Source organism: Xyrauchen texanus, chromosome 11 (assembly GCF_025860055.1).
Source record: "Xyrauchen texanus isolate HMW12.3.18 chromosome 11, RBS_HiC_50CHRs, whole genome shotgun sequence".
Lineage (NCBI taxonomy): Eukaryota > Metazoa > Chordata > Actinopteri > Cypriniformes > Catostomidae > Xyrauchen > Xyrauchen texanus.
The window spans coordinates 34,247,264-34,274,033 of record NC_068286.1 but is presented as its reverse complement, the minus strand read 5'-3'; the positions used below and the strand labels follow the sequence as shown (position 1 = coordinate 34,274,033).

The 26,770-nt window shown below is 37.8% G+C and overlaps 1 protein-coding gene across 3 annotated transcripts in view; it reads left to right on the top strand.

The window, feature by feature from the left end:
• The window catches only part of LOC127652199 (caskin-1-like), an 88,284-nt gene continuing 61,514 nt past the window's right edge, over window positions 1-26,770 (top strand). For all 3 annotated transcript variants that reach the window (XM_052138276.1, XM_052138275.1, XM_052138273.1), the window contains exon 1: window positions 1-515. In XM_052138276.1, coding sequence (XP_051994236.1) covers window positions 422-515 — 94 coding nt within the window. In that variant the 5' untranslated portion in view covers window positions 1-421. The remainder of the gene's footprint in view (window positions 516-26,770) is intronic.

Here is a 26,770-nt window from a genome sequence, read left to right as displayed (position 1 = left end):
TCATAGCACACATCTGCCTGGATGTTTAAGTAATGCATGTCTCTCTTCCAGCTTCGGGTCAAAGAGACGACTTCCGTTGGTACGTACACAACATCTGCTATTTTTGTTGCATTTGCTCGCTACTGTACGTAAATACGCACAGTGTTTCGGTGCTGTCCCTTTAACCTGAAAACTGGACTCTGTCACGCTCGTTCGTCACATCAAGTACGAAACAAGGCTGCGTGGACGCCGCTGGTCACTCAACTGGGCGCGAGTCTCTGTGCACTCAAGCTTACACGATGAGAGGCGAGGGTGCGCTGGCGTTTACGGCACCGTTTAGGTCGCCTGGCCCCTTGAAGATGCGCTGGATGTAGAAGTAAAGCCATGACTGCATGCCTGAGAGAGTGTGTATGAGTGTAGTGAGAGTGTGTGATTGAACAGGATGGGAAAAGAACAGGAACTCTTACAAGCGGTGAAGACGGAGGACCTGGTTACCGTCCAGCGGCTCCTGCAGAGACCGAAACAGGGCAAAGCGAGTGAGTATCCTTCCCACCGATTTTTTAAAATGCTTTTACGCATCACACTGAGTTTGAACACACACACACACACACACACACACACACACACACACACACACCCATGCCTATATATTGGACTGGCATTTCACCGGTGATGCCCCTTGTGGAACTCAATTGGTGCTATAGGTTTCGCAATATTATTTGGAAAAACAGTTATACAGTAGATTAGGCTAAATAAATAAATATGTCGTGAAAAATGTCGGAACATTTTTCAATTTCCTCTTTGGAGCATGCAGATAAATTATTCGCATGCCTTCTACGTGATGTTTACGTCGATAAGTACGCGTTTATTTTATTATTAATATTTATCTTTACATTAATATTGATAGCTATTACAGTAAAATAACAGTAAAGCTGCCACTTGCCCCTCCCTAAAAGCTCTACCGATAAATCTCACATTCCAGCAACTACACCACAAGCGCGCAACGCGAAAACAACGTAGATACATTGTAATCAACTTAGGGGCTGTTCACACCGAACTTGTTTTTTGCGTCTTTCCGCAATTTTTTTTTTGTCGTTTTCCCATGTAAATGCGGACAGTTTCGTTAATTATGACGGGAGCGTTCTAGTTTTGCCGATTTGTTCCGTGTAGACGGGATGTCAAGAATGAAGCTCCCTGCTGGTATGAAAGCCGCAGCCAGCGCCAAATCCGCTTTGATGTCCAGATGAGCGCGCGCCGATATGGCAGGTGGCTCAAGATCGCCAAAGATTAAAGAGATCGTGGTGATGGAAACATTGCTCGTCCTTTTTGTGGTTAAAACATTACTTTGTTACAGTATTTAATTTCTAGTTACTGTTCGTCATGTTACAGCCTACAGTGTTAGAGACGTTTGATGCTAGATATAGGCTACATAGATCTTTTTTTTTTTTTTTTTTTTCAATTGGGTAGCGAAAGCGCTAGGTTGAGGAAAGAGAAGAGGGATTATGTTTGTGAAAAGCGCCAGATGTCAGCTTAATAAAGTATGTGAGAATTCTAGAGAGAGAGAGAGCGCGAGAGAGAGGCGCCACTCAGCTGTTTGGTCGTGTGTGTCCATAATGACGTTTAAAGGGGCGTTCACACAGGGCACATTGTTGCATGTACCGTGTCTAAAACGTACGCTTTCTGTGTGAGTACGTGTTAGAATTTACGCGACCCACGAATCAGTCTGTTTTTTGACGTCTCAACTCAGGATATGGATGCATACAGTGTGTGACTGTTTAGGTAGGTCAAAATGCATGCTGGGATGATCTGGTGTTATTTGGATAAAAAAAATGTGCTTGTTTTTTTTTCTCTCTCAGTTACAACGAATCATCCAAATCATCAAAACATACTGAGATGGTTGCACAAGATTAAGTATACATGCACATGTCTATAATTGAAATGCAATTACCACTTCCAGTGCTGGGTAACATCCCAGGTGGTGAGAGAAGCATCTCCTGCTATAGGGTGGCCTGAAATGGAAGCAGGGCACTGTGTGTGTGTCTTAAAATAATAGCTATACTATACTTAAAATGCCCTTCTTTTCTGTGTTGTTAAAAAACATCCACTTTTTCTGCAGTCTGCTAATGAGTGGCGCCTTGTTGTACCAACACAAAGAGGCAACAAAACACATTGGTGGAATGACATTCCCAACTCCATTCGTTAAGCAGACTCACTCTCTGTCTTCAAAAAATGGCCAAAAACATATTTTCCATTAGCAATTAACCATGCACTTGTAATATATATATATTCAAAATGCAGTTTGAATAGCATTCTGAGGTGCTATTCTTCTCACCAAAATTGTACAGAGCAGTTATCTGAGATACCATTGACTTTGTCAGTTTGAACCAGTCTGGCCATTCTCTGTTGACCTCTCTCATCAACGAGTCCACAGAACTGCCCCTCACTGGATGTTTTATGTTTTTGGCACCGTTAATAGTAAATTCTTGAGATTGTTGTGTGTGAAAATCCCAGGAGATCAGCAGTTATACTCAAACCAGCCCATCAAATCACTAAGATTGCCAAGATGCCACTGTTGGGCCCTTGAGCAAGGCCCTTGACTCTAGGGGTGCTGTATCATAGCTGACCCTGCGCTCTGACCCCAGCTTAGCTGGGCTATGTGAAAAAATATTTTCACTGTAAAAGTTCAAAATGCATAATGTGTGACAAAAAATAAAATAAAATAAAATAAAATAAAGGCTTCTGGTGCCAGGTGGGCTGGATTGAGTATTTCTGTAACTTCTGATCTCCTGGGCTTTTCACACACAACAGTCTCTACAGTAGAATTTACTCAGAATGGTACCAAAAACAAAAAACATCCAGTGAGCGGCAGCTCTGTGGGCGGAAATGCCTTGATGATGAGAGAGCTTCTTGGGGAATTCATTGCACTCCAGGATCTTATTTATCTGTGGTCCGATGAAAACACCTTATGGAAGAAGTCTTGAAGGTACTTGAAGGCTGCTGACAAATTGTTTCATAAGGCCCAATTTGATGTGCAATGGTGACATCAGCACCTTCCGGGGGTCGACCAGTGGCTCCCAATTGACGTTGTTCCTCCCCACAGAGAATTCGGTCCCCTGTTGCCAGTCCTGCCTGTGGTAGAGCGCCTTGGTGTCCCTGCTATCCCAAAAGCAAAGATAGCAGGGAAACTTGGTAAAACCGCATTGGAGACCCATCAGGAATGCCACCATTTTGAAGTATGACCTCCCAGCCGTACTCACCATACTTCAAAGCATCCAGCAAGGTCTTGAAGCTGTTGTAATACTCTTTGAGGTGCACCGAGTGAGCCAGGGGATGAGACGGGTACTTGTTACCATTATGGAGCAGCACGGCTTTGAGAATCTTGGATGAGCTCTCTATAAAAGGCGCCACTCATTCTGGTTACAGGCGATTACGATTGCCTCGAACAGACTGGTCACATTGTGGCAGAAGCAGAGCCCATTTTGATGGGTGAAGAAGCTGGAAAAATGTTGGTTATGCTTCCTCTGGCCTGCAATTTGCACACTTTCATCCAGCAGGTTCCACTGCTTGAGCCTAGATGTCAAAAGCTCGGCATTGGACTTGGTGAGACCAAGATCTCTAATCAAGTCATGAGTTTTTTTTGGTTGGGGTAGTTTGTGTTTCTCTGCTCAGCTCCACCTCTGAAATTGTCATTTGGATCTACAACGTCTTCCTCGCTCTCCGACTTGCTGCTCTCTTCTAAAGATGGGTGCTCTCTCTCTCTGGAGGAGTGGGTACGGTGAGCTCATGGCCGTGTGGCACCAGGGTGATGGATGAAGGAAGGTGATAGCAGGTGCATTCTTGCCAGTTCAACGTTTGGAAGGGTCCACCATGCAGAAGTAGCAGTTTCTTGAGTGGTCAGTGGGTTCCTGCCAAATTCTTGGTATAGCAACTTCATGGCTCTCTTTTCCCCTCTCTACCATGCTACAAAAAATACATTTATTTCACCCATGACTAATGTGTAAGAGATTCTCACAACATTTTTCATATATTATATATTTTTTCAATAACATTGAAAATTGTAAAAAAAAATTAACTTTTACAATTTAAAAAATTTCCAAGCAACAATTGTCCATCTTTCCTTCCAGAGTTTTTTTTGCAGTGCTTGCAGGTGAAATGAGGTGCCCAGGGTTTGTCTTGAGCCCCAACAGGCATGCCGAAATATGCCTTGTAGGCCCCACACATCTTAGTAGATGCTTCCACAAAGTACATTTTTGCTCTTGTCTTGATAAATTGGCCACAGACATAGCAAAATGTGTCAGCCGGATGATTGCAGCCTATTGATGCCATCTCAGAAAAATGCAGATATGTATCCACTTAGGTAGCTGGAACTAAACTGAACTGGTGGGCTTAAGGCCCCTGTATTTATACTACTATTGCTATTCCTGGAACATTCTAGAAAGTTCTAGAAGTTACTCCAAGTTTACTCAGCAAAGAATCTATCTGGAATGTTTCAAAAAATAATAATTTGTTACATGGTGTTATTCCATCAATTCAATTTGATGGAATTTTGTTGTGAAATTAAAATGCCTAAAATAGGCTAAAATTTTTTTTTTTCTGTATAGTTTTTTCTTTGTGCAGTACATAAAAGAACTTTAGACAAAACTATTTTTAGAATTTTTTAGAAAATAATTCATCACTGTAATTTAAAACATGGTGGTGACAGTTTTTTTTTCCAGAGCATACATCTGGATGCATGAGAGAACATCGCCACCCATTGTCACTCAATGCCCCAGATAACAGCTTTAACAATCGCTCATTATAACATTAAAAATAAACTCCTGCACTAGATTGCCACATAAAACGTGGAGTTATGGTGGCAAAGTGGGCTAAAGAACATAATTGCTAAGCAGACCACCACCATTGTGTCCTTGAGCAAGGCACTTAACTCCAGGTTGCTCCGGGGGATTGTCCCTGTAATAAGTGCAATGTAAGTTGCTTTGGATAAAAGCATATAACACAAAATGTAAATAACACACAAACAAAATGGGTACTCCTACTAAAGAACTAGAGATGTTTCTTCTGCATTAGACACTTAGAAGACGAATATTATTTTAAAATTGGCAAATGCCAAAAGCAGTAGGGACATGTAATTCACCATTTACAGTACATATACAGTAACCATCTTTAACTTTAAAAGAGACTATTTACTTTATCTCTAAAGGCATTGTAAAAATGAGGATCAATATAAATGTCAATATGCCAGACTTTTTACCGTACATCTTTAATGTGATTCTTGCTAAACCATTGCAAACGCTTTTACACCAATGCTCAATATGTCCTGTTCTTGTGTATTTAGGTCAGTGTAGTGCTGTTGATGTTCAGGTAGCTCTTGTCTCAACACTTTCCTTATATCATCCCTCAAGAGACTTATAAATGAAAGCTATGTTTTCTAAATATTAATTTTTAGGGCTGTCGATTTAATGTGTTAATTCAGTGTTAATAATTTGACACAAAAACAAAATGCGTAAAAAAAAATAATGCAATTAATCGCACCATAATAAGGAAAATTCCAGAGAAATGCAAGCTTGTAGTACCACCTGTTTACTCCAGAGGGCAGTAAGTGAAATTTCAGCTGTATGAGCAATGCACAGTTTATACAGTGAAGAAAACACTTCAGTAGGCAGATCAATGCAAACATACGTTACATTCTTGCATTCAAAACACTTGAAGGAGCACAAATGTGAACTAAGGGATCTCAAGATGTTTTTAAATATTGAGTATTAAACTATATTTAACTTGAAACAGTGAACCCAAGACGCTACACAAGCATGTCTGACGCTGGTGTAAATTGACGGGCTCTTAAATAAATAAGCCCTCATAATATATCCAACTGATTGACAAATTCACTTGTGAAATGGATTTCTGTTAACTGTATGCCAATGATTGACTTATGATCAATAATATGGTATTAAACAATACATTGAATTCTAAAGCCGCTTTTTGTATTGTCTTATCAATGATTAACTCTTCTGCTACAAGAATGTAACGCATTATCTGAATATTTTTTATTATATATATATATATATATATATATATATATATATATATATATATATATAATTTTAAATATTTAAAGATAACTATGTATAATTATACATTTATATAAATATGTATAATCTTTATATATTGAATTATTGTTATATCAGGGGCTTTCTCAGCAAATATTTGTATATGCGATTAATAGCGATTAATTAATTGGGACACCATGTAATTAATTCGATTCAAAATTATTAATATTATATTAATACCACAAACTTTGTCTCCCTTGATTTTTGTTTGATTACATCTGAAACTATTCTTTCCTGAATTACTTTTCTAATTTTCCACACCAATATCTGAACTATTTGAATTACCAGTAGTCTTGTAGCCTAATTAAATGTAATCATTATGCATTACATTTAATACATCTACCTATAAAGATAAAGGATTATAAGAGTCTTTAAATAGAGCTTAGCTGAAGCATGTGTATTTGTCAGTTGAGAAGACATTGCTTCTTCAATGAACTGTTCTAGAGCAATTAAACATTGTTCTTGCAAGGACAGTTAACCTCTGATTGTTGACACCAGGGCACTTCAAACACCTCTTAATGGAATCAGCATAGAGAATGAGGAAGTAAATAGCTGTCGGTCAGCCTTTTGAGAGTTTTAGAGACTTCTCCTGCAAAGTCAAATTATTGAATCAAACTCAATACATGAGGTTTCACGATTGAAAGTCATTTTTAAAGGTCAGATCAAGTTGAAATGGCTCATTTGGGTAACTACTTCACTTGTGCATGTATAATGGACTGGACTCTCTGGCTTGTGCCGACTTGATGTTGAGAATGTGAAATAATTCATTGCTTTATATGTTAGCTAATCTTTTATGAATGACATGCAATATATTCATTCAAGCATCTTAACAGATGGAAAATATGGGAAAATGAAAGTATTTCAGAAATGTTTGTTCATTGCATTAATGATTCTCAAAAATCCAAGACTGGAACAGCTTGGTTTACATATTGAGTTGGCATATCTGACCTATTTTTAGTGTTTATGACACTAATTTCATTTCCACATGATCCCCAAAGGTTTTAGGAGATTAAAAAAAAAAAAATCTAAGTGTGCCAGATGTTTGAATTTTGAGCAATAACTGTTGTAAGGATTTTACATGGTCATTTAAATTTAGAATTTATTTAGATAGTATACAATAGATGTTTTTTGATTACATATAATAGGGCTAATGAGTATTGTATATAGAGGAGTAGGGCAAACACATTAGCAAGCAATGGTGAAAAGCAATTTGCCATATTAATAGAGAATTAAAGTTATGTGTGGTCATGTGTGTGTATATTTTAGCAATTTTACAACAACTTTAAATGTGGCTCAACCAAAATGTCCAGTTTGTATTATTAATTTTACTACTTTGTTTTTAACTCATGTTACATAATGTGAAGCTGGTGTGCACTTATGCCCAGGCTATTATTTGTAATGAATAATCTTATATTTTCTTTTGCATCCATCTGTAAATAAAACAAACAATATTTTGACTTTCAAAGACACTTTTTGTATTGTCTAAATGCTATACTTGTCTGTTGCCAAAATAAATGTTTATGAGGTAATGTAATTGAATGGACCCTTTTCATACTTTTGGGTTTTGTAATGCATGAGTAAATTACTGCAGGGTAAACTTTGATAGTGGTCAATGGGAGCACATGGGAGATCATGGCAAATATAATTTATGCTTACCCATTTGCTCCAACAGCAACAGAAAAGCCACTATTACGTTTTCACAACTTTTCAAATGTAGAAAAAAATGAGTAATATAATACAAAGGTTAATGTTATAAATTTACTATAAGTCATTTTAAATGTGCACATATAAAAAGTTTTCTAGATTTACGCTGCTAAGTAAGGTGGAAACGTGTCATAATCTGTGACAGCGGTCCATTGCCTGAATAATCTATTATATAATATATTTAGAATTATTTTAATTATTATTTTCTAAATTACCTTTATTTGGGGACCTTTCATAGTAAATACTTCAATTCAATTTATTTGAATAATAATGTAATTCATTTTATTAAATGTTTTGTAATCGATTGACATCCCTACAAATAACTTGTGACATAAGATTTTGGACATACCGCCTTCCCCTGGTATATAGTACTGTATAACTCACTTTCTTTGGCTAGTTAGTTGTTTTGTACATTAGAATCTAATGAAAGAGCCTACAGAGAGGAGGTGCACACTCTGACACACTGGTGTCAAGAGCACAACCTCTCCCTCAACGTCAGTAAAACCAAGGAGCTTGTTGTGGACTTCAGGAAGAAAGACGGAGAACACAGCCCCATCACCATCAATGGAGCACCAGTGGAGAGAGTCAGCAGCTTCAAGTTCCTCGGTGTCCACATTACTGAGGAACTCACATGGTCCGTCCACACTGAGGCCGTTGTGAAGAAGGCTCACCAGCGCCTCTTCTTCCTGAGACGGCTGAGGAAGTTTGGAATGAACCACCACATCCTCACACGGTTCTACACCAGCACTGTAGAGAGCATCCTGACTGGCTGCATCACCGCCTGGTACGACAATAGCACTGCGCACAACTGCAAAGCCCTGCAAAGGGTGGTGCGAACTGCCAGGAACATCATCGGAGGTGAGCTTCCCTCCCTCCAGGACATATATACCAGGCGGTGTGTGAAAAAAGCTCGGAGGATCATCAGAGACTCCAGCCACCTGAGTCATGGTCTGTTCTCACTGCTACCATCAGGCAGGCGGTATCGCAGTATCAGGACCCGCACCTGCCGACTACATGATAACTTTTTCCCCCAAGCAATCAGACTGTTGAACACTTGATCTATCAGGATCAATAATTAGCACTGCACTTTATTCAGCTATAATCTCACACTGGACTGTCAACATATTCTCCTCAATATACTACTTCATATATATATATACATATTTCATATACTCCTTACTTATTGTATTGTATATTGTGTATTCTATATTGTGTGTATTGTATATAATTATCGTGTTGTGTAAGTATGTGTACATTTGATATGTAAATTGTGTTGTGTAAGTATGTTGTTTATTGTAATTGGTATATGTCTCGTCACTGTCATGACTGCTATGTTGCTTGGAACTGCACACAAGAATTTCACCTACTGTTGCACTTGTGTACATGGTAGTGTGACAATAAAGTGATTTGATTTGATTTGACAAAGTACCATATTTTACAGAATGTGAGTGATGGTTGTGAGAGCAGAGATGATGGATTGTTTTGTCTAAAGTTCTCTCTGGAAATGTTGGTTTGATGGGGGTCAAGGCCAAGGCCATCTTGTGACATGTATTAGTCAGCTAGTTCTCACTTAGCCAAGAAAACGATATAACATGCAAAGTTATAATAACAGTATAAAGGAATTAATAAAATCATACAAATTTGTGCTGAACGCAATTTGTATGTTGTATTTGGAAGGCAAAGCTCTCGATCTACTGGTACATTTTCGTTCCTACCCTCACCTATGGTCAGGAAGGTTGGGTCATGAGCGAAAGAACTAGGTCACGAGTACAAGCGGCCAAAATGGGTTTCCTCAGAAGGGTGGCAGGTCACCTCTAAAGATAGGGTGAGGAGCTCAGTTATCCGTGAGGAGCTCGGAGTAGAGCCGCTGCTCCTTTACGTCGAAAGGAGCCAGTTGAGGTGGTTTGGGCATCTGGTAAGGATGCCCCCCTAGGTGCCTCCCTAGGGAGGTGTTTCAGGCACGTCCAGCTGGGAGGAGGCCTCGGGGGAAGACCCAGGACTAGGTGGAGAGATTACATCTCCACACTGGCCTGGGAACGCCTCGGGGTCCCCCAGTCAGAGCTGGTTAATGTGGCTCAGGATAGGGAAGTTTGGGGCCCCCTGCTGGAGCTGCTGCCCCTGTGACCCGACTTCGGATAAGCGGTTGGAGATGGATGGATGGCAATTTGTATGTGTAATACAAACCTATTGCCTAACCCTAATCCTGATCTGATAAAAAATTACATTCATGTGGCTACTTTTTTGTAAAATTATATTACTTGGTTCAGGACAAGCATCACGGTTAGGCGAAATGTCCACTGTGTGGCGGTAAAAGCGAGTTAAATGTACAGATGAGGTTTTAAAGGTTAATGCTCTATCGAGTTTTAAATAAACTAACCATACCTCCCAAATCTAAACCTAACCGATAATGTCATAAAAATGACCCTTTGCATCACAAGCCTTTAAATGTAGTTAGTTATATAATGCAAACATTAACATATATGCAAAAAATACACATAAAGATTTTTGACATACCCTGGTACATACCCTGTATAACTTGTTTTCTTTGGCCGATTAGTTGTTTTGAAGTGTGTATTACTGGAAAGCTTTTACAATTAGCATTGTGTTAAAGATTTGTACCACAACATAAACTTCAGTGATATTTTTTGACTACTGTTAGAATTCTTAACATTAACATATTTCATTCGTATGTATCCATTTATCTCCCTATGCATCCTCTTGGGGCCTTATCGGTCCAAAAATTTTGTGTTTTGTAGCCACTGTGTTTGGTGTAAGCTGGAAATTCCTCAACCAGTGAAGAGGAAATGCCAGAACACATCAGCTCAACAAGCCATGACCATCGATGCATTCACTGAAAAAGGAAGAGGGAGAAGGAGAGAAGGAAACACCACTTAGTATAACCCTGAAGGAGAATGAATGAGATCATGCTGGACTTTTTAGACAGGACTTTTTTTAGACCATGTCCATGGGATATGTTAAAAAATGCACTTCAGTTATTTATCCCAATTGAAACTATTTAGCATTTTTAGATTAAACATTATTTGCCACCATGATGCCAGGTTGTTTTGTTTGGTTGCCAGGGTGTTGCTATGCAGTTGCTAAGGTGTTCTGAGTGTGTCAATGCAGTGCTTCATGGTTGCTGGGTGGTTGCATACTGGCCCTAGACCTAAGAGCCCATCGCCAAGTCTCTATGATATTCTGATCCCTAAAAAGGACTCATGTGTCTCCTTATTGTAAATGTAATGGATGTTTTTTGCATGGTTTATTGTCCACAAGTTGAAAAAACTCGAGTCCAGTCATAGGTATATTTCATATCCATAACCAAAATGGTGCATGATGAAATTTAAGATGTAGAGTTGTAATTGATCTCCTTTCAATATTTTTTTATCTGTCAGATATTTAAAACCTGGTGCTATGGGGTTTGTGATTGCTTCCTTGGCTGTGGTTTTGTCGTTGTCAGTGTCAGCACTTCACGTTGTAAACACGAACCGATTTTTCCCCAGTTGAAGTTGACACTGATTGGCTGGGCTGTAATTTATCCAGACAAGGAGATTTCATTGTACTTGAGGCCAAACGTGGAGCTGAGGAATGGAAATCTCAAGATTCATCTGTATATACAAGGACAAGTGTGTGTGCAGTGCAGTGGTTAGAACTACAGAATATGAACAGGGTGACATAGATTCCTTTTACCACAGCACTTGTGTCCTTGAGAAAGGTGCTTAAACTCAATGAGTCTCTTGAACATTTCATCAGATTGGTTGTTCTTGTGCTCCAGCCCCTCTTTGTGTGTGTATGTGTTTAGTAAAGTCTGTGATTTTTAAAATAAAGAATTCCTATATATAGGGTTGGGCGATGTCCCCTAAATTGGCAGTTGACGATGTTGACAGTAAAACATCGCGATGGATCTATGATATCGCCGGTGGGGGGGGTTATATAATTTCATATAATTTTCAAAAATTATATGACAAATTATAATTTCGTTATTTTACTAACCCAACTAATGACTCGTCGGGCGCTTTATCAGTAGGTTGCACTCACACGTGAAGCATTTTTTTTTAGCTTTCACTTAAGAAGAGTTGTGCACTTTTTATTTTAATATATCTCTTTACATAAATACTATTTTCCACTTAAAAACTATAATTTCGTTATTTTACTATCCCAACTGACTCATCCGCGCTTCCAATAGGTTGCACGTAAGGGGAAAAATATTTCTTCCACTTAAGAAGAGTTGTGCACTTTTAAGCACTTTTTATTTTAATATATCTCTTTACATAGATATTTTTTTCTACTGAAAACTATAATTTCGTTATTTTACTAGCCCAACTAATTAGTAGCCTACTCATCCGGCTTTTTAATATATTGCTCTAAGAAAAAAAGTCGTCTTTGGGCAGCCTTCTTGCTAAGAGAGCAGCCACAGCCACGCCACTGATGAGCAAAAGGTCGAGGCAGAAATGACCATGTACCTGCAGGAAATGGCCATTGATGGGGAAGAGGATCCACTGACTTGGTGGAAAACGAATCGACAAAAGGTTTCCGCTCATGGCAAGATTAGCACGGAAATATCTGCATATGTGCTACCAGTACTCCATCAGAGCTGGTCTTCAGCACAGCCGGTAGTGTAGTTACTCCAATCCGCAGCTTATTAAAACCAGATAAAGTGAATATGTTGGTATTTCTGGCCAGAAACATCGAAATTTAAACATGGTCTATGGTGAAAGATAGTAGACTTCTTTACGCATTTTTCGCCATCCGCTATGGAGCTATTCGATTTTGTATTGAACGTTATTATTTTTAAACGCTCATTTGTGTAGTTCATATGACCACTTTACAATATTTCAATAACATAATTTATTTTGTAGCCTGTGCTGAAGTTAATTGTGCTGCTAATTATAAGTGAAATGTTAATGCCGAAGTTTCGGTCTGAGTGTTGTTCCCGCTTTCTTGTTCTTTATTTGTTGTTCTTCTATGTTTTAATAAATGTGTGTTATTCATATTCAACTTGTTTCTTTCATTTGATTTGACATTATGGATTTATGGCCAAGGAAATTTTTCTTTAAAAGTATTAACCAGACAAAAGTTATTTGACGCTCGCTGGTCTGGGTTTATCTTAAACTGCCGCCAGTGTATACAAGAGCTATGTGACAATGAGCAAGATTTTCTGAGACACTACAACTACTAATAATTAATTCATAAAGGCTATTTTCTTGTAGCCTACAACATAAAATATTTTAATCTAAATGTACAGTGTAAGTAAGACATGTAAAAAAAAGACAAGAAGCTAACAATGTCAAGATCAATATTTGTGAAGCCTGCCTGACACGGTATTTTCACAGACTAACACGTCACGTCTCTGGCATATACTACAGTATTTAAAATAGCATATATGCATTAGTTATATTCTCAATTTAATTTACAGAGCAATCCCTGCAAAGTTTTTAGGTTAGAAGAGACTAGGATTAGTGAGTCACTGTCACACTAGCAAGACTCGCAAAAGGGGGCGTGGCATCACGATGGTGGCTCTACATCGTGATGTTGGTCAGCCATCACGATGGATGCTGATATCGTCCATCGGCACAACCCTACCTATATATTATTGCACATAATATTGAAAAACGGCTCAACTTAAAGCCAATAAAAGAGTTTTACATCTTCCATACTCTCATCAAAGAGTGCAGGCTTTTCATTTACATGTGGTGGCTGGCCATTTTCATGGTTGAGAAACATATGGTGTAATATTTTTCTATTCTTTTTTGTGCCTAATATTAGTGTAGCCAGGTGGAGAGATTTCATGTGGTTTAATTCTGGTCATGAAATTGACGTGGCCCCTTTAAGAGTTTTGCAACTCACACTTTCTTACACTTGCTGGTGTTAGAGACATGGTAATATGCATTGGGCACTATAGCTCCTGGTTTTGTTTGTCGGTTGAGAATTCTTTGGGTGGATATGGAATTCTTCACAAAATGTTGTTAAATTGCATTAAATATATGTTCAAAGGAGTCATATGCTGGGATTGAGTGTTTGTTGTGGGTTATTTTTTGGGGATGCATATGGATTGCATTACATACGTTTTTGCATACAAGTGAGGACTGGGTATGTGAATTTGCTGTTGATCATGTCTTGTTTGATGATTTATAGCCTAGAGTGTTTTTTAGTTAAAAAGTGTGATGCGATTTATATGTTAAGATGTGTGTGTAATGAGAGTTTTATTGTTTGAGCTGTATATGTCCTTGAAACATGGTTGGAGATGCATGAAGTGCTTTGAGTGATTTGGGCATGTGTTGAATGCTTTAAGTGCTGTAAGTGTTTGAGTAATTAAAGCAAGTAATTGAATGTATAAAATACTGTGCATGTTATAAGCATGTATTAAGGTGATGTATGCTAAAGCATTTGGGTAGGCTAATGCCCTGTTTGTATTTTTTTTTTTTACACAAGCCTCTACCATATTTCGTTGAACCATATTTAAATTTGTATTTCATTTTTTGTAATAATTTGTGAATTCAGAAAGTATTCAGACCCCTTCATTTTTTCACATTTTGTTATGTTGCAGCCAGCTAAAATGCTTTGTTATTCTTTTTTCACATCAATCTACACCCCATACCCCATAATGATAAAGCAAAAAAGATTTTTGATAACTTTTAAAACTTATTAAGAAGAAAAAACTGAAATATCATATTGACATAAGTATTCAGACCCTTTACTATGACATTTGAAATTTAGCTCAGGTGTATCCCATTTCTCTGGATCATCTTTTAAATGTTTCTACATTTTGATTGGTGTTCACCTGTAGAAAATTCCATTGATTTGACATGATTATGGTTCTCACAGCTGATATAATGTCTCACAGCTGAAAATGCGTATCAGAGCAAAAACCAAGCGATGAGGCCAATGGAGTTCAAAGACAGGACTGTGTCGAGGCACAGATCTGGGGAAGGCTTCAAAGGTTCCCAAGAGCACAGTGGCCTCATAATTCTTAAATGGAAGAATTTTGGAAGGACCAGGAGTTTTCCTAGAGCTGGCTGCCCTGCCAAACTGAGCATTTGATTGAGAAGTGCCTTGGTAAGAGAAGTGACCAAGAACTCGATGGTCACTCTGGTTGAGCTCCAGAAATCATGTGTTTTGATGGGAGAAACTTGCAGACGGACAACCATCACTGCAACACTCCACTGATCTGGGCTTTATGGCAGAGTGGCCAGACAGAAAACCTCTCCTCAGTGCAAGACACATGAAAGCCTGCTTGGAATTTGCAAAAAAGCACCCAATGGACTCAGACAGTGAGAAACAAGGTTCTCTGGTCTGATGAAACGAAGATTTAACTGTTTGGCCTCAATTCCAAGCATCATGTTTGGAGGAAACCAGGCACCGCTCATCACCTGCGCAATACCATCCCAATGGTGAAGCATGGTTGTGGTACAATCATGCTGTGGGGGCGTTTTTCAATGGCAGGGATTTGGGGACTGGTCAGAGTTGAAGGAAAGCTGAATGAGGCAAATTACAGAGATATCCTTAATGAAAACCTGGTCCAGAGCGCTCGGGACCTCAGTCTGGGCCAAAAGTTCACCTTTCAACAGGACAATTACTCTAAGCACACAGCCAAGACAACACAAGAGTAGTTTAAGGACAACTCTGTGAATGTTCTTGAGTGGCCCAGCCAGAGCCCAGACTTGAACCTGATCGAACATATCTGGAGAGACCTGAAAATGGCTGTCCACCGATGGTCCCCATCCAACTTGACAGAGTTTGTGAGGAGAAGAATGGCAGAAAATCCCCAAATCCAGGTGTGCAAACCTTGTTGCATCATACCCGTTCATCCTTATCATTACCAAAGTTGCTTCAACTAAGTACTGAGTTAAGGGTCTAAATACTTATGTCAATGTGATATTTCAGTTTTTTCTTTTTAATAAATTTGCAAAGTTATCAAAAATCAGTTTTTTGTTCATTATGGGGTATGGAGTGTAGATTGATGTGAATAAAATAATTTGGTTTGAAGGGGTCAAGGTCAAGGCCATCTTGTGACATGTGTTAGTCTGCTAGTAAGTTGATACTCACTTAGCCAAGAAAACAATATAACATGCAAAGTAAAATAAAGGAATTAATAAAATATGAAAAAATTGTGCTGAACGCAATTTGTATGAGTAATTCCAGCCTGATCTGATAAAAAATTACATTAATGTGGCTCCTTTTTTGCAAATGATATCACTTGGTTCAGGACATGCATCATTGTTTGGGGAACTGTCCACTGTGTGGCGCTAAAGGCGAGTAAAATTTTCACCAAAACAGATGAGGTTTTAAGGGTTAATGCTCTATCAATTTTTTAATTAACTAATCCTACCTCCCAAATCTAAACCTAACAGATAGTGTCATAAAAAGAACCCTTTGCTTCGCAAACCTTTAAATGTAGTTAGTTATGTAATGCGAACATTACAATGTATGCAACAAATACACACATAAACCAATTTGTTTTTACCTTCATTTTCACCTATTGAGAGTACACATAAAGGTTGCTATGGATAAGTTTATTGGCAATTAAAAATAGTGTCATTGGGATAATAATAGCATAGAAGTACTGCATAGTATAGGCTATGTTTATACAAAAAAACACCACGCAGAGGCTGCATTTTGTGCACAACAGGCAGCAACAAAAATACCTACATAGTTTGTGTGTCTAGTCTAGCACCTGAATCTGAAGCCAATTGCTTTTGATGTGTAGTAAGTTATTTCAAGAGTCACGGCTGGTCAGCTGGAGTCTAAGGTTTTGCAGCATTGTGTTTTGCTTGTCAGGTCTCGTCTTGGAGATGAAGACAGATCAAGGCAGGCTTTCAGTACGATGACAGGTGCTGATTTTTCCCATGTCATTTTATAAAGCTGTTGAGGGTTTTTGTACATGCAGTTAAGCACATTGCGAGCTTTTACCTGTCGATTAATTTGAGATTTGTGATTTATTAGATCTAATATAGGCCTACTATTGGGATATTTTTTGCTTTAACTGGGAAAGAAAATCTGAAATTGTATGTTATTATATTCTTAAATTAATTTGTGAATTTTACAGGATTCAAAAAAGAAGGATTTAGGAAAAATAACAATTATTTAGCAAACTGTTAAATATTCCCTGTGATATTTCAGTGCACCTGTAGTTGCGATGGGCTTGTTATGGAGATGTTTGGAGGTTTACTGCTTTATCAGCAATTAATGTGGACTTCACAGCAGTGATTATAGCCCAAAGAAAAGCCAATGATATCACATTTTTTACTTCAATAACAGCTAAAGAAATCAGTTCACATTCAAATTGATTCAGTTCAATTGAATTTAAATGGAATAAACAACCACTTCACTCTTGCAACAATGTAATTATTAAGAAATTAAGATGCTCCTCGCATCAGCCCCATGGCGAATTCCCCTGAGGAAGGACCTTCTTTCTCAAGGTTTGGGGCACCATCTGGCACCCGCAACCAGACCTTAATTCATATATTGTGATATTGTTTGATATTTCTGATATTATTTGGGATTTGAGGACTAATGCTAGGGGGAATAATATGTAGACTGTGTTTCACTTAACTGTTTATGTTGTTTATCTCACCCATTTGTGGGTCAAGCTGATCTGATCTGTTGTTTGTGTCTGTGGAGACGCTTTATGCTTAAATACTATTATGCACAGAAATTGTCACTCTAGGACCATGACAGTGCTGAACATCTGTATCGGCTCTGGCAGTGCTGTATATCTTTGTTAGTGCATCATCTTAACACACCAAAGACTGTGTGTGTCTTCTATGTGTCTGTGTGTATGTTTGATAGGGGGGAAATGACCAGAGGACCATGACAACACTGTTCCTGCTAAAATAATAGCAATGGGAAACAGGTCACAAGCAGCTCTGAGTTCCCATATTTAAAATATGTTGTTTTAAGTTTTTTAGGTTAATGTGCAATTTTTATTTATTAATTGTTTATATACAAGACAAACACACCTTGACAATTCTTTCTCAACTCTGCAGTTTTGTGCACTTAAGCGATTTTAGCTTTCTGAAGCTTTCTCATGACTGAGCTATTGAATTAACTCTGCCCCCTAATTCCAAAACCCCGTCCTTCAAAGATAATTTTGAGACCAAAACAGAGCAAAAGAGCAGCATTATTTGTTCCTGTGGTATTCATTAATATCTTTAAGGGAGTAGGAATAATTTTTGCATACATTTCAATTACATCTGTAGTTACACTGTTAAGGCCCAGGTATACTTCGTATATATACTTATATACTTTGTTCTGGATAGGGTCGTGCCTGTTCGACCACGTTGCCTTTGTGAGTATACTCATCTGACACTGAGTGAATACAATTGTGTTTGACGCATGCCCACTACAACTTCTTTGTGATACTGTTTTAGTAGAGTCAATGGCCAATGATGTGCACAGACGATGACCGCATCCATGAGTCGAGAAAATCTGTCCAGCATGTGGTCAGGCCGCGTGGACTGGATTATGACGAAATTTACGTCACGCATTTTGTGCGTGGAGCAATCTGCAACACCGCCATGCAAAGTATACATTGGCCTTTTAACCCCAAACCTAACCCTAACCCCTGCCCCTACTCATAAACCTACCGATACCTCAACCTAAGTAGCAGCAAATGCATGTGAATCTTGAAATGAGTCACACAATAAATCCACTGTATTGTATGTATTTTAATGTTAGTGTATAGTAGTTAAAGATACTTAATACAAAGTGGGACCTTAAATTTTATTATAACTATATACTTCATACTAATACTTCTTTTTCCGTGGCTGCTGAAGTAAAATTTTGGGCAGCCGAAGCAAATTTTATGACATACTGTAAAGCGGCGAAAGCAAGATGAATTAGAGCTAAATATGCTTCTCATGTGGTACATGGATGTGCACGGGAGATTGAAGACTGGCGTGTTGCACGACCTACTGCTGTCCTACTACTGTATACTGGAGCACGTGCTCGATGCGAGTTCTAGTGACAGGGTAGCGCAGAGCAGATCACATGCGTGATTAAACTGGGCTTCCCTCGATATCATGGCGCATAACAAACCTCATGCGACCCATCTGAATACTATATGAGAATTTTCTATTTTAAAGTGCTGTGGAGCAATTCAGCCGTTTCAAACAGCCACAGCACTGACATTCTGAATAGCACTGTTGAGGGTAGGAGAAGAAATGTGCACCAGCATCACTTCTACACACCCTTTCTAAAATTTATCACAGTAAACTTTAATATATATTTTCATTAACAACTGTAATTTATTAAAGTTTTATTAAAGTTAAGTTTTCGATGTGCTAGGATATTATTTTTTTAGGACAAATAAACAGTTTATTTATTTTAAGAAAGACTAACTACCTAACAACATAGGAGCAATCCATGGTCTTAACTATGATAAACACAAGGGCGAGTAGGCTACAATCTTTTTAGATGCTCAGATGAACAAAATTAAATAATATTCATTACAATGCATTACTTGAAATGCAACAAGTTCTGTAAAATATTATTTGCATTTATGAAAAAAAACAACAACCCTGTATCGTGACGAACGTTTATGTCGGCCACCACCTAAGACCATTTTTGACCCAAGAAAAATACTGATATAAGATTTCTAATTAAAAACTATACCGCTATTGTCCACTATAGTGGTCATTGTATTAAACATTGTGGAATTTCACAATAAATCACCAGTTTCACAAATCATCAGTTGAAACTAGCAAATCTTTTGGTTCAAACAGGTTTCAATGTAAAAAATTTCTTTGTTTACTTATCAGATGTAGTTTTGTTGGCGTTTCTCCCAAAGACAAACTCTGCTGTGATCTGCGCTATGTTGTTTTGTCTCATAAGGATAAACCAACATATATCATAGCTCAGATCATTTGGCCTTAGTAGAATTTGACAGAAGTGTTTCAGTTCATATACTTCTGAGACTTTGAGTTCAAAACTCTGAATTTTGATTGCAAACAAAGGTATTTTGTCAATTCTGAGCACAGTTCGATTCATTGTTGAGATCTCTTCTGGAACTCTAGTGGAGACTTGAAAGATTACGGAAGTCTTTTGCTCAGGAAAAAGAAATCTGTGAAGCAGGAGAAAGTCCCAATTTTCTCTCCATTTAAATTAATTGCTGTCTAGTAGAAACAATTGAGTTATAAAAGAGATCTCATTTGTGATAATTCTTTCCTATGTGTTCCCTCTCACGTAGTTTCTAGAGTATAGTGTGCAACAGAAACACGTGTAATGCATGTGAGGCTAAACTACTGGAAGAAAATGTTTGTTCTGCACTAGTCTCTCTCTCTTTCTTTCTCCCTCTCTCTCATTTTCTTTTCACATTCAGCTTGTTCAAGCTTAAGGCCATGACTGCTTTAAACTGCACAAAGTTAGATGATGGTAAGGGATGGTGAGGGTTTGTGTGTGTGTTAAGCGAGAGTGTGTGTGTTAATATGGAGTGCACACTGCTTCTTTTTTGGTGGTATTGAAGGGACTGTGATACATTTATTTTGACACAAAGAACACAAATATAACTCAGAATTCAGAGAGAGCATAGCGTGTGGCTGTATGTCTTTAGCGCTTTACAATTTGAACAATTTACAGCGTGTCGATTTCGGGTCATCTTAAATTATATTGAATATCTATAATAATAGCTGTTTGTAAGGGACTGAGAATGGGGGAGGGAGATGATGAATGTTTGTGTATGTGTGTTGTTCAGATTACTGTGCTCGTCCTAGATTATGCTCTTGAGCAAAGGGATTAAATTAATAAAAAAAAAAGCATGGCAGAATTCTATCAGTACTGTATGTGTGCTTCCTGAATTATTTGTTTGGATACTCATTAATTTACTCTTAAAGTTGAAGAGTGTAATTTCTGCACCACCAGTGTCACCAAATGGAATTGCTAAAATAAAAAGTTGAGTTTTTTCTCAAAAACTCCCTACATCTGCCATTGAAACGGAAAGTCCCAGACCTGCCTGCCCCTAACTTGTGCCATTGGTGTGTTGAGCTGGTTGGGATACTTAGGGTGTGTTCACACTTGGCAGGTTTGGTTAGATTAAAATGAACTCTGGTGCGATTGCTCTGTTAGTGCGGTTCATTTGAACAAGTGTGAATGCTGTCACACGAACCTTGGTGCGCACCAAACAAGCAGACCGAGACCGCCTGAAAAGTGGGTCTCGGTCCCCTTCCAAATGAACTCTGGTGTGTTTCGATTGATATATGAACGCAACATGGACCAAAGATGTCTAAACAGACCAAAAACAGGAAGTAATTTGCCTAATATTGACCTCAAGCATACCTGGTTCTTCTCATCATAGGAGCTAAGTTTCCCATTACAGTTCAGTACAGGCGTTGGAACCACCGTCAGCTGTCCTTGCAGTATATCTTTGTGTGTGTGTGCAACGGAGGAATTCCTGGCGCTGTTGACACCTTTACACATTTGATTGCCTCTTTTTTTGTTCTCAGCTGGTAAAAATACCACCACAAATACATATATAAATATAACGAGCACATTTTGTCCATCAGCAAGCATTGTTTTGAATGATCGTCAAGTTCCGTCAAAAAACATACTTCACAAAAGCTGTCCAATCAGATTGTGACTTTTTCCTGATGCCTTTGGTTTTGTATCGTTATGTGCAGTGTTAAAAATACCAGTGTGAACGCTAAGCGAACCAGGACTAAATGTATAATAAAAATTTTTGGTCCGGACCAAGAGAACCGAACTACAAGTATGAACACACCCTTAAACAAACTGGGGTGCATTTCCCATACAACAACAATATAACTCTCTACTTAACCACCATAGTATGATGCATCGTTGGAGAAATTAAAGGGACAGTTCACCCTAAAAATTTTAATTCTCTCATTATTTACTCACCCTCATGATATCTCGGTGTGTATGACTTTCTTCACCAGAACACATTTGAAGAAAAATATCCTAGCTATGTTGGTCCTTAATCCTTAAATGCAAATGAATGGAGATTTCTCATTTGAAGCTCCAAAAATCACAGATAGTCAGAATAAATGTCATCATATGACACCAGCTGTTAAATTAATGTCTTGTAAAGTGACACGACTGCTTTTGGTGGGAAAAAGATAAATATTTACATACTTTTTTAAACTCTAAATCATGCAGAAAGATGCCAGAAGAGCAGTGCTGTTTTAAAGTGAGAAGGAGGAACACTGTACAGTATCTTGGTTGGTTTTGTTTTAAATCTGTATTTATTTGTTTCTTTACTGAGAATGGTGCATTTATGTGCTCATCCTTGATGTCTCAACCGAGTGGAGAACGTGAGATTACGTCTGTATCATGACAATGCAAATAAGTTACACGAGAGACTCCACCATCTTGTGAAGCTTAATGAAAGAGATATTTTATAGTTAAATAGTACTTTAAATGTTGATATTTTTTGCACCAAAAGCGAACGTGTCGCTTTACAAGACATTAATTAAACTGCTGGAGTTGTATACATGCTGACTGTCAGTGATTTTGGGAAAAGAGAAATCTCCATTCACTTGCATTTTATTTTAGATATTTTTCTATTTCTCTTCAAATGTGTTCTGGTGAATAAAGAAAGTCACACACACCTGGGATATGATGAGGGTAAATAATGATATAATTTCCATTTTTGGGTGAACTATCCCTTTAACTAGCTTGTCAGTCACTACTGTTTCCCAAATCGGTAGTAACAATGTCGCTCATCCGTCGTTCGAACCATATTTGTTCAACAAAATAGAGCTGTTGTTAATGACATTATGCAGGGGGTGGAGTAATAATTTGTGCGAATATCAAATTATTATAGCTCATTTACACGTACATCAGAAAGCTGTTTCTTTGTACATAGCGCTGCAATAGTGGGTTTCCATTCAAAAACCTATAAGAATGGCAAAAACTCTTGAAAGAATGAAAGATATATATATATGGAATGAAAAATATATAAGCCTCAGCGAAGTGAAATTATATCCACATAGCAAACTAACGATGAACTATGCTTCTTACTCAGGTAAAGGGCTGTAGTTCTAAATATACATCATTGCAATGCTGTTTGCGAATGTTCCTTGGATATACAGTATGGTTTCGGGGAACACCAAATCACTGAACTATGTTGATAATGATGGAACTTGCAATCATTGTTGGCTAACATTTGTTTTAGGAAACGCACCCCTAAACAATGTTCTGTGCAACAGAGCCACAGTGTTACACTTTTAGGTGAAATTAACCTACAAATGACCTCCTTATAGTTGACTCTGCATGTTACTGTAAGCTGAGATACAAGAAATAATTTTACCATCGTAAAACACACATTCCACACAACTTAAATATGCAGTATATGCCATTCGAATACAGTTTTTGTTATTGACTGTATAGATGAGGTTGTGTATTTTCCACAGACTTGAACATGCTCGATTTGTAACCATTTTTAAATTACTTTAGAACAAAAAAAAAAAACAGCATCCGCTTTCCATCTGCCCTTCATAATGTTTATAAAACATATCATGTCTCAACAGTTAACCTTATCTTCTGTATACATTTCAACACACTTTTCATTTCCCTCTGGGGGATTATACTTGAGTAACCTTAATCTGAATCCTGGATTGGGAGTGTTAACTTCAATGTCACTTCCATGAGTGGTTTTCAGCTTCATGGTTCATCAGAGATGTGAAGAATAGCTTTTAGATATAGCTTGTGTTGTATCCTTCACTACAAGCAATGATAAGGCTGGATAAATCTTAGCCAGACCCTGCAGGGTATTTGACGCTCAGTAAGTCATGTATGTGCTCGTCGCATACCATAGTCCTGCATCAGTATCAGTAAGGTTGACAGATTTGAGATTTGAATCAAGAAGATAATTGTGCTCCTATTAAAGCTAAAAGCAATAAGAAAACCCCCTCAACCAAAGTAAATTCATCGTAAAATCCAGACTGATCTCACAGGTGAAATCTAGTAGGTTGACGTTTCTTTAGCTAAAATCGAAAAATGCAACCTCTGAATCACACTTGACACTGATAGTGCAAACATGATTACTTCCTGGTTTAAGTGGCTGGTCTGAACCTGGGTCTCCCACACTGTTGATGCAACATGCTTCTGATTGGGCTACAAGAGAAGGTATAAACACTTGAGCAAATATGTCTGACAGGAGATGCCGCTTGTCAGTGAGTCGGTATAATGTGGCTGATCCTAGGGTACTGGAACTCTCGGATGCCACATGCCAACTTTTGGTAAAATCATTGTAATTCACAGCTTTTATAAAATGACGGCAACAGTAATATAATTAAAGACACCCATGTTTCACAAATTCACATGTATTCAATATTCATATTAACAATGGGTGTAAACAATTCTTCTCCCAAGTAACATTTAGCCTAACTGTAGGCTAATGGTTTAGTTAATTATCAACGATATTGAGTGTGTTCACATGCACACCAATATTCTGATAACTACCAAAAAGCAGCTTATTCAAAAAATTGACAGTGCATGACTTTTAAAATCATCGGGCTATTCTCTGCTTTTGACATCAAAGCGGCCACAGTGATGCGCACAAACACTTGTGCACACTGGATTAGTTAGCATGCAGTGCAAAATATATGTAACCTCTTTCTGCTTAAACCATTTTGGACCTTACCTCGATAGAGGAACACTGATTTACATGACTTCATGCATCGTCAGTGTATTAAGCATAATTTGCATTCATAGAAATGACAAAGTGCAGAGATTAGATCATTGATATTTGTGAGGATTGTGTTTTGCTTGAAATATGTACAATAGTAAGATAGTAATGTAAGTAATTATATGGTTTACAATATTTTAAAATAGCTCAAAATTGAAGACCCTTGAAATCGCTTGACGAGCGTATACTACGTCTCATGATATTAACGGATGGGGACATTTTTATTCTACAGACCATTTGATTGCACAAAAATCTGTGTAGTGCAAGACAACAAGTCTTCAACTTTTCTGTTAATGTTTCCTGTAAGAGAAATACAACAAATTTGAGGATATCTGCTAAAAGTAAATTTTTTCAACGTTAACGAGAACACATATATGATAGATTACCTTTTGCACATTGTATTTATGCATTTGGCAGACATTTTTATCTTACAATGCATTAATACAGGCACAATCCCCCTGGAGCAGCCTGGAGTTAAATGCCTTGCTCAAGGACACAATGGTGGTGCATGGCTGTGAGGATTGAACTGGCAACTTTCTGCTTAACAGTTCTGTGCTTTAGCCCACAATGCCACAACTACTCCACTACACCACCACCACTCAATATTAATGTGCTCAATTTAAATTATTGCTGATATTAAGATATCCTGAAAGTTTTAAATTTAAAGCTAAACACCTAAATTAATCAGTAATCTAACCTCTATAATATTAAGGGTTTAGGTTTCCTTGATTAAGAAAATACAAACATGATTTTCTTTATGAATTTACATTAAGTATGGTATTTTAACTTTCTTGAAATGTGACTATTGTTTTAAAAGTGATTTACCGTACCTTAAAGCTATTCATGTGACAGACCTTCTCTTTCAGTCCTATCCTCAGTAAACCATCTGTTTGACGTCCTTGTACTCTATGAATGAGTATTTATAGATATGTTCCTAGTGTAAACCTTAGCGGGTGAATTACAGTGCAGTATTGATAAACCGATACATTATTGTCATATGGATTGAGTTAGAGTCTGTGGTGCTCTTTATTTGCTCTAGTATTGATCTATGATTGTGGAGCTGATGACAGTCACATGCTTGACTAGGCGTTTGTGTCATAGGCTGTCAATGAATTGCTTATGAAGAGAATGAAGTACAATATAGGGGAATTAAAGGTTCACCTATTAATTTTCTGTTCGTGTCATCTTGTACTTACAATGACATCTAGTGGTGTGGATGCAGCATCATTCAAAATTTATAATTTTCAGTTACAGGCGCCATTGTAGAAATTCACTATTCACAATCAGCCATGATTCATTTTATCCAAGTGTTAAGGTGTCCAATAAAAAGACGGTTACTGAGATTAAGTGAGTATTATTCAGCTGGTCATGTGATTCTAAAATGGCAGCCCCCACGAGAGTTCCCCTACCTCATGTTTAATAAAACAGCTTTTATAAGGTTACTGATATGACTAGAGTCCTCATCTCATGTGAGTGCTCATGATTTTATACATATGCTGCATGTAATGTAATGATTAAGGCTTGTAGATCAAGTACTGTGACATACAAAACACAGAGGCTCCTAAATGTGAATATGGGGTTTGTTTCTTGATAATGAACCTCTAGGCTTTCAGGCTTGACTCGATTTGGTGGCTCCATTTGCAGAGCAGGATAGATACAAAAACATGATGCTTTAACAAGCTTCAATTAAATACTTGGAGGACTACGGGATTGTTGAGCAAAGTATTAAAACTCAGTTGGAACTTAAGGCAGAAGACAGTAGTATGCTCATTTAAAGTATGCTAGTAAACTTGTGATGCAATAAAATTCAGAATGCAGTGTAGGCACCTGTTCAGATTTTGACTGCTCTCACTATGAATTTTGCAACAGGATAGGTCAAAAGGTCTTCAGTTAAAATCGGTCTGAGCTTACTGAAATTCATCTCATTGGTGTTAGACGGACTCAGGTTTTCTGTAGCATGAATGTTATTTATTACCTGCTGCTATTTTACACTAGAGATTTTCATTTATAATTTGTTTTCTTTCTATTCATCTACACACTTTCTCTTCATCAGTTCAATGTTTGCGGCTGTGTCGTATACGGTCACTGAAGTATTTTGTGGTGTGGTCACTGTGACCAACATGTCATGTGTGCATGTTTGCTGCTTGGGGTCCTGTTGTTTGTCTGCATCATGGTGCTTTTTGTTTCAACTCTCCACAAGGGACTGCTTGTGAATTTTATTTTTCCACTCATTCATTCTGTTAGAAGTAGTGGATCATGCACATTCTGATCCATTCCATCACTGTAGATTATGCTATTGACTCAGGCTCCATTGAAATGTTGTGTCTTTTAAATGTTT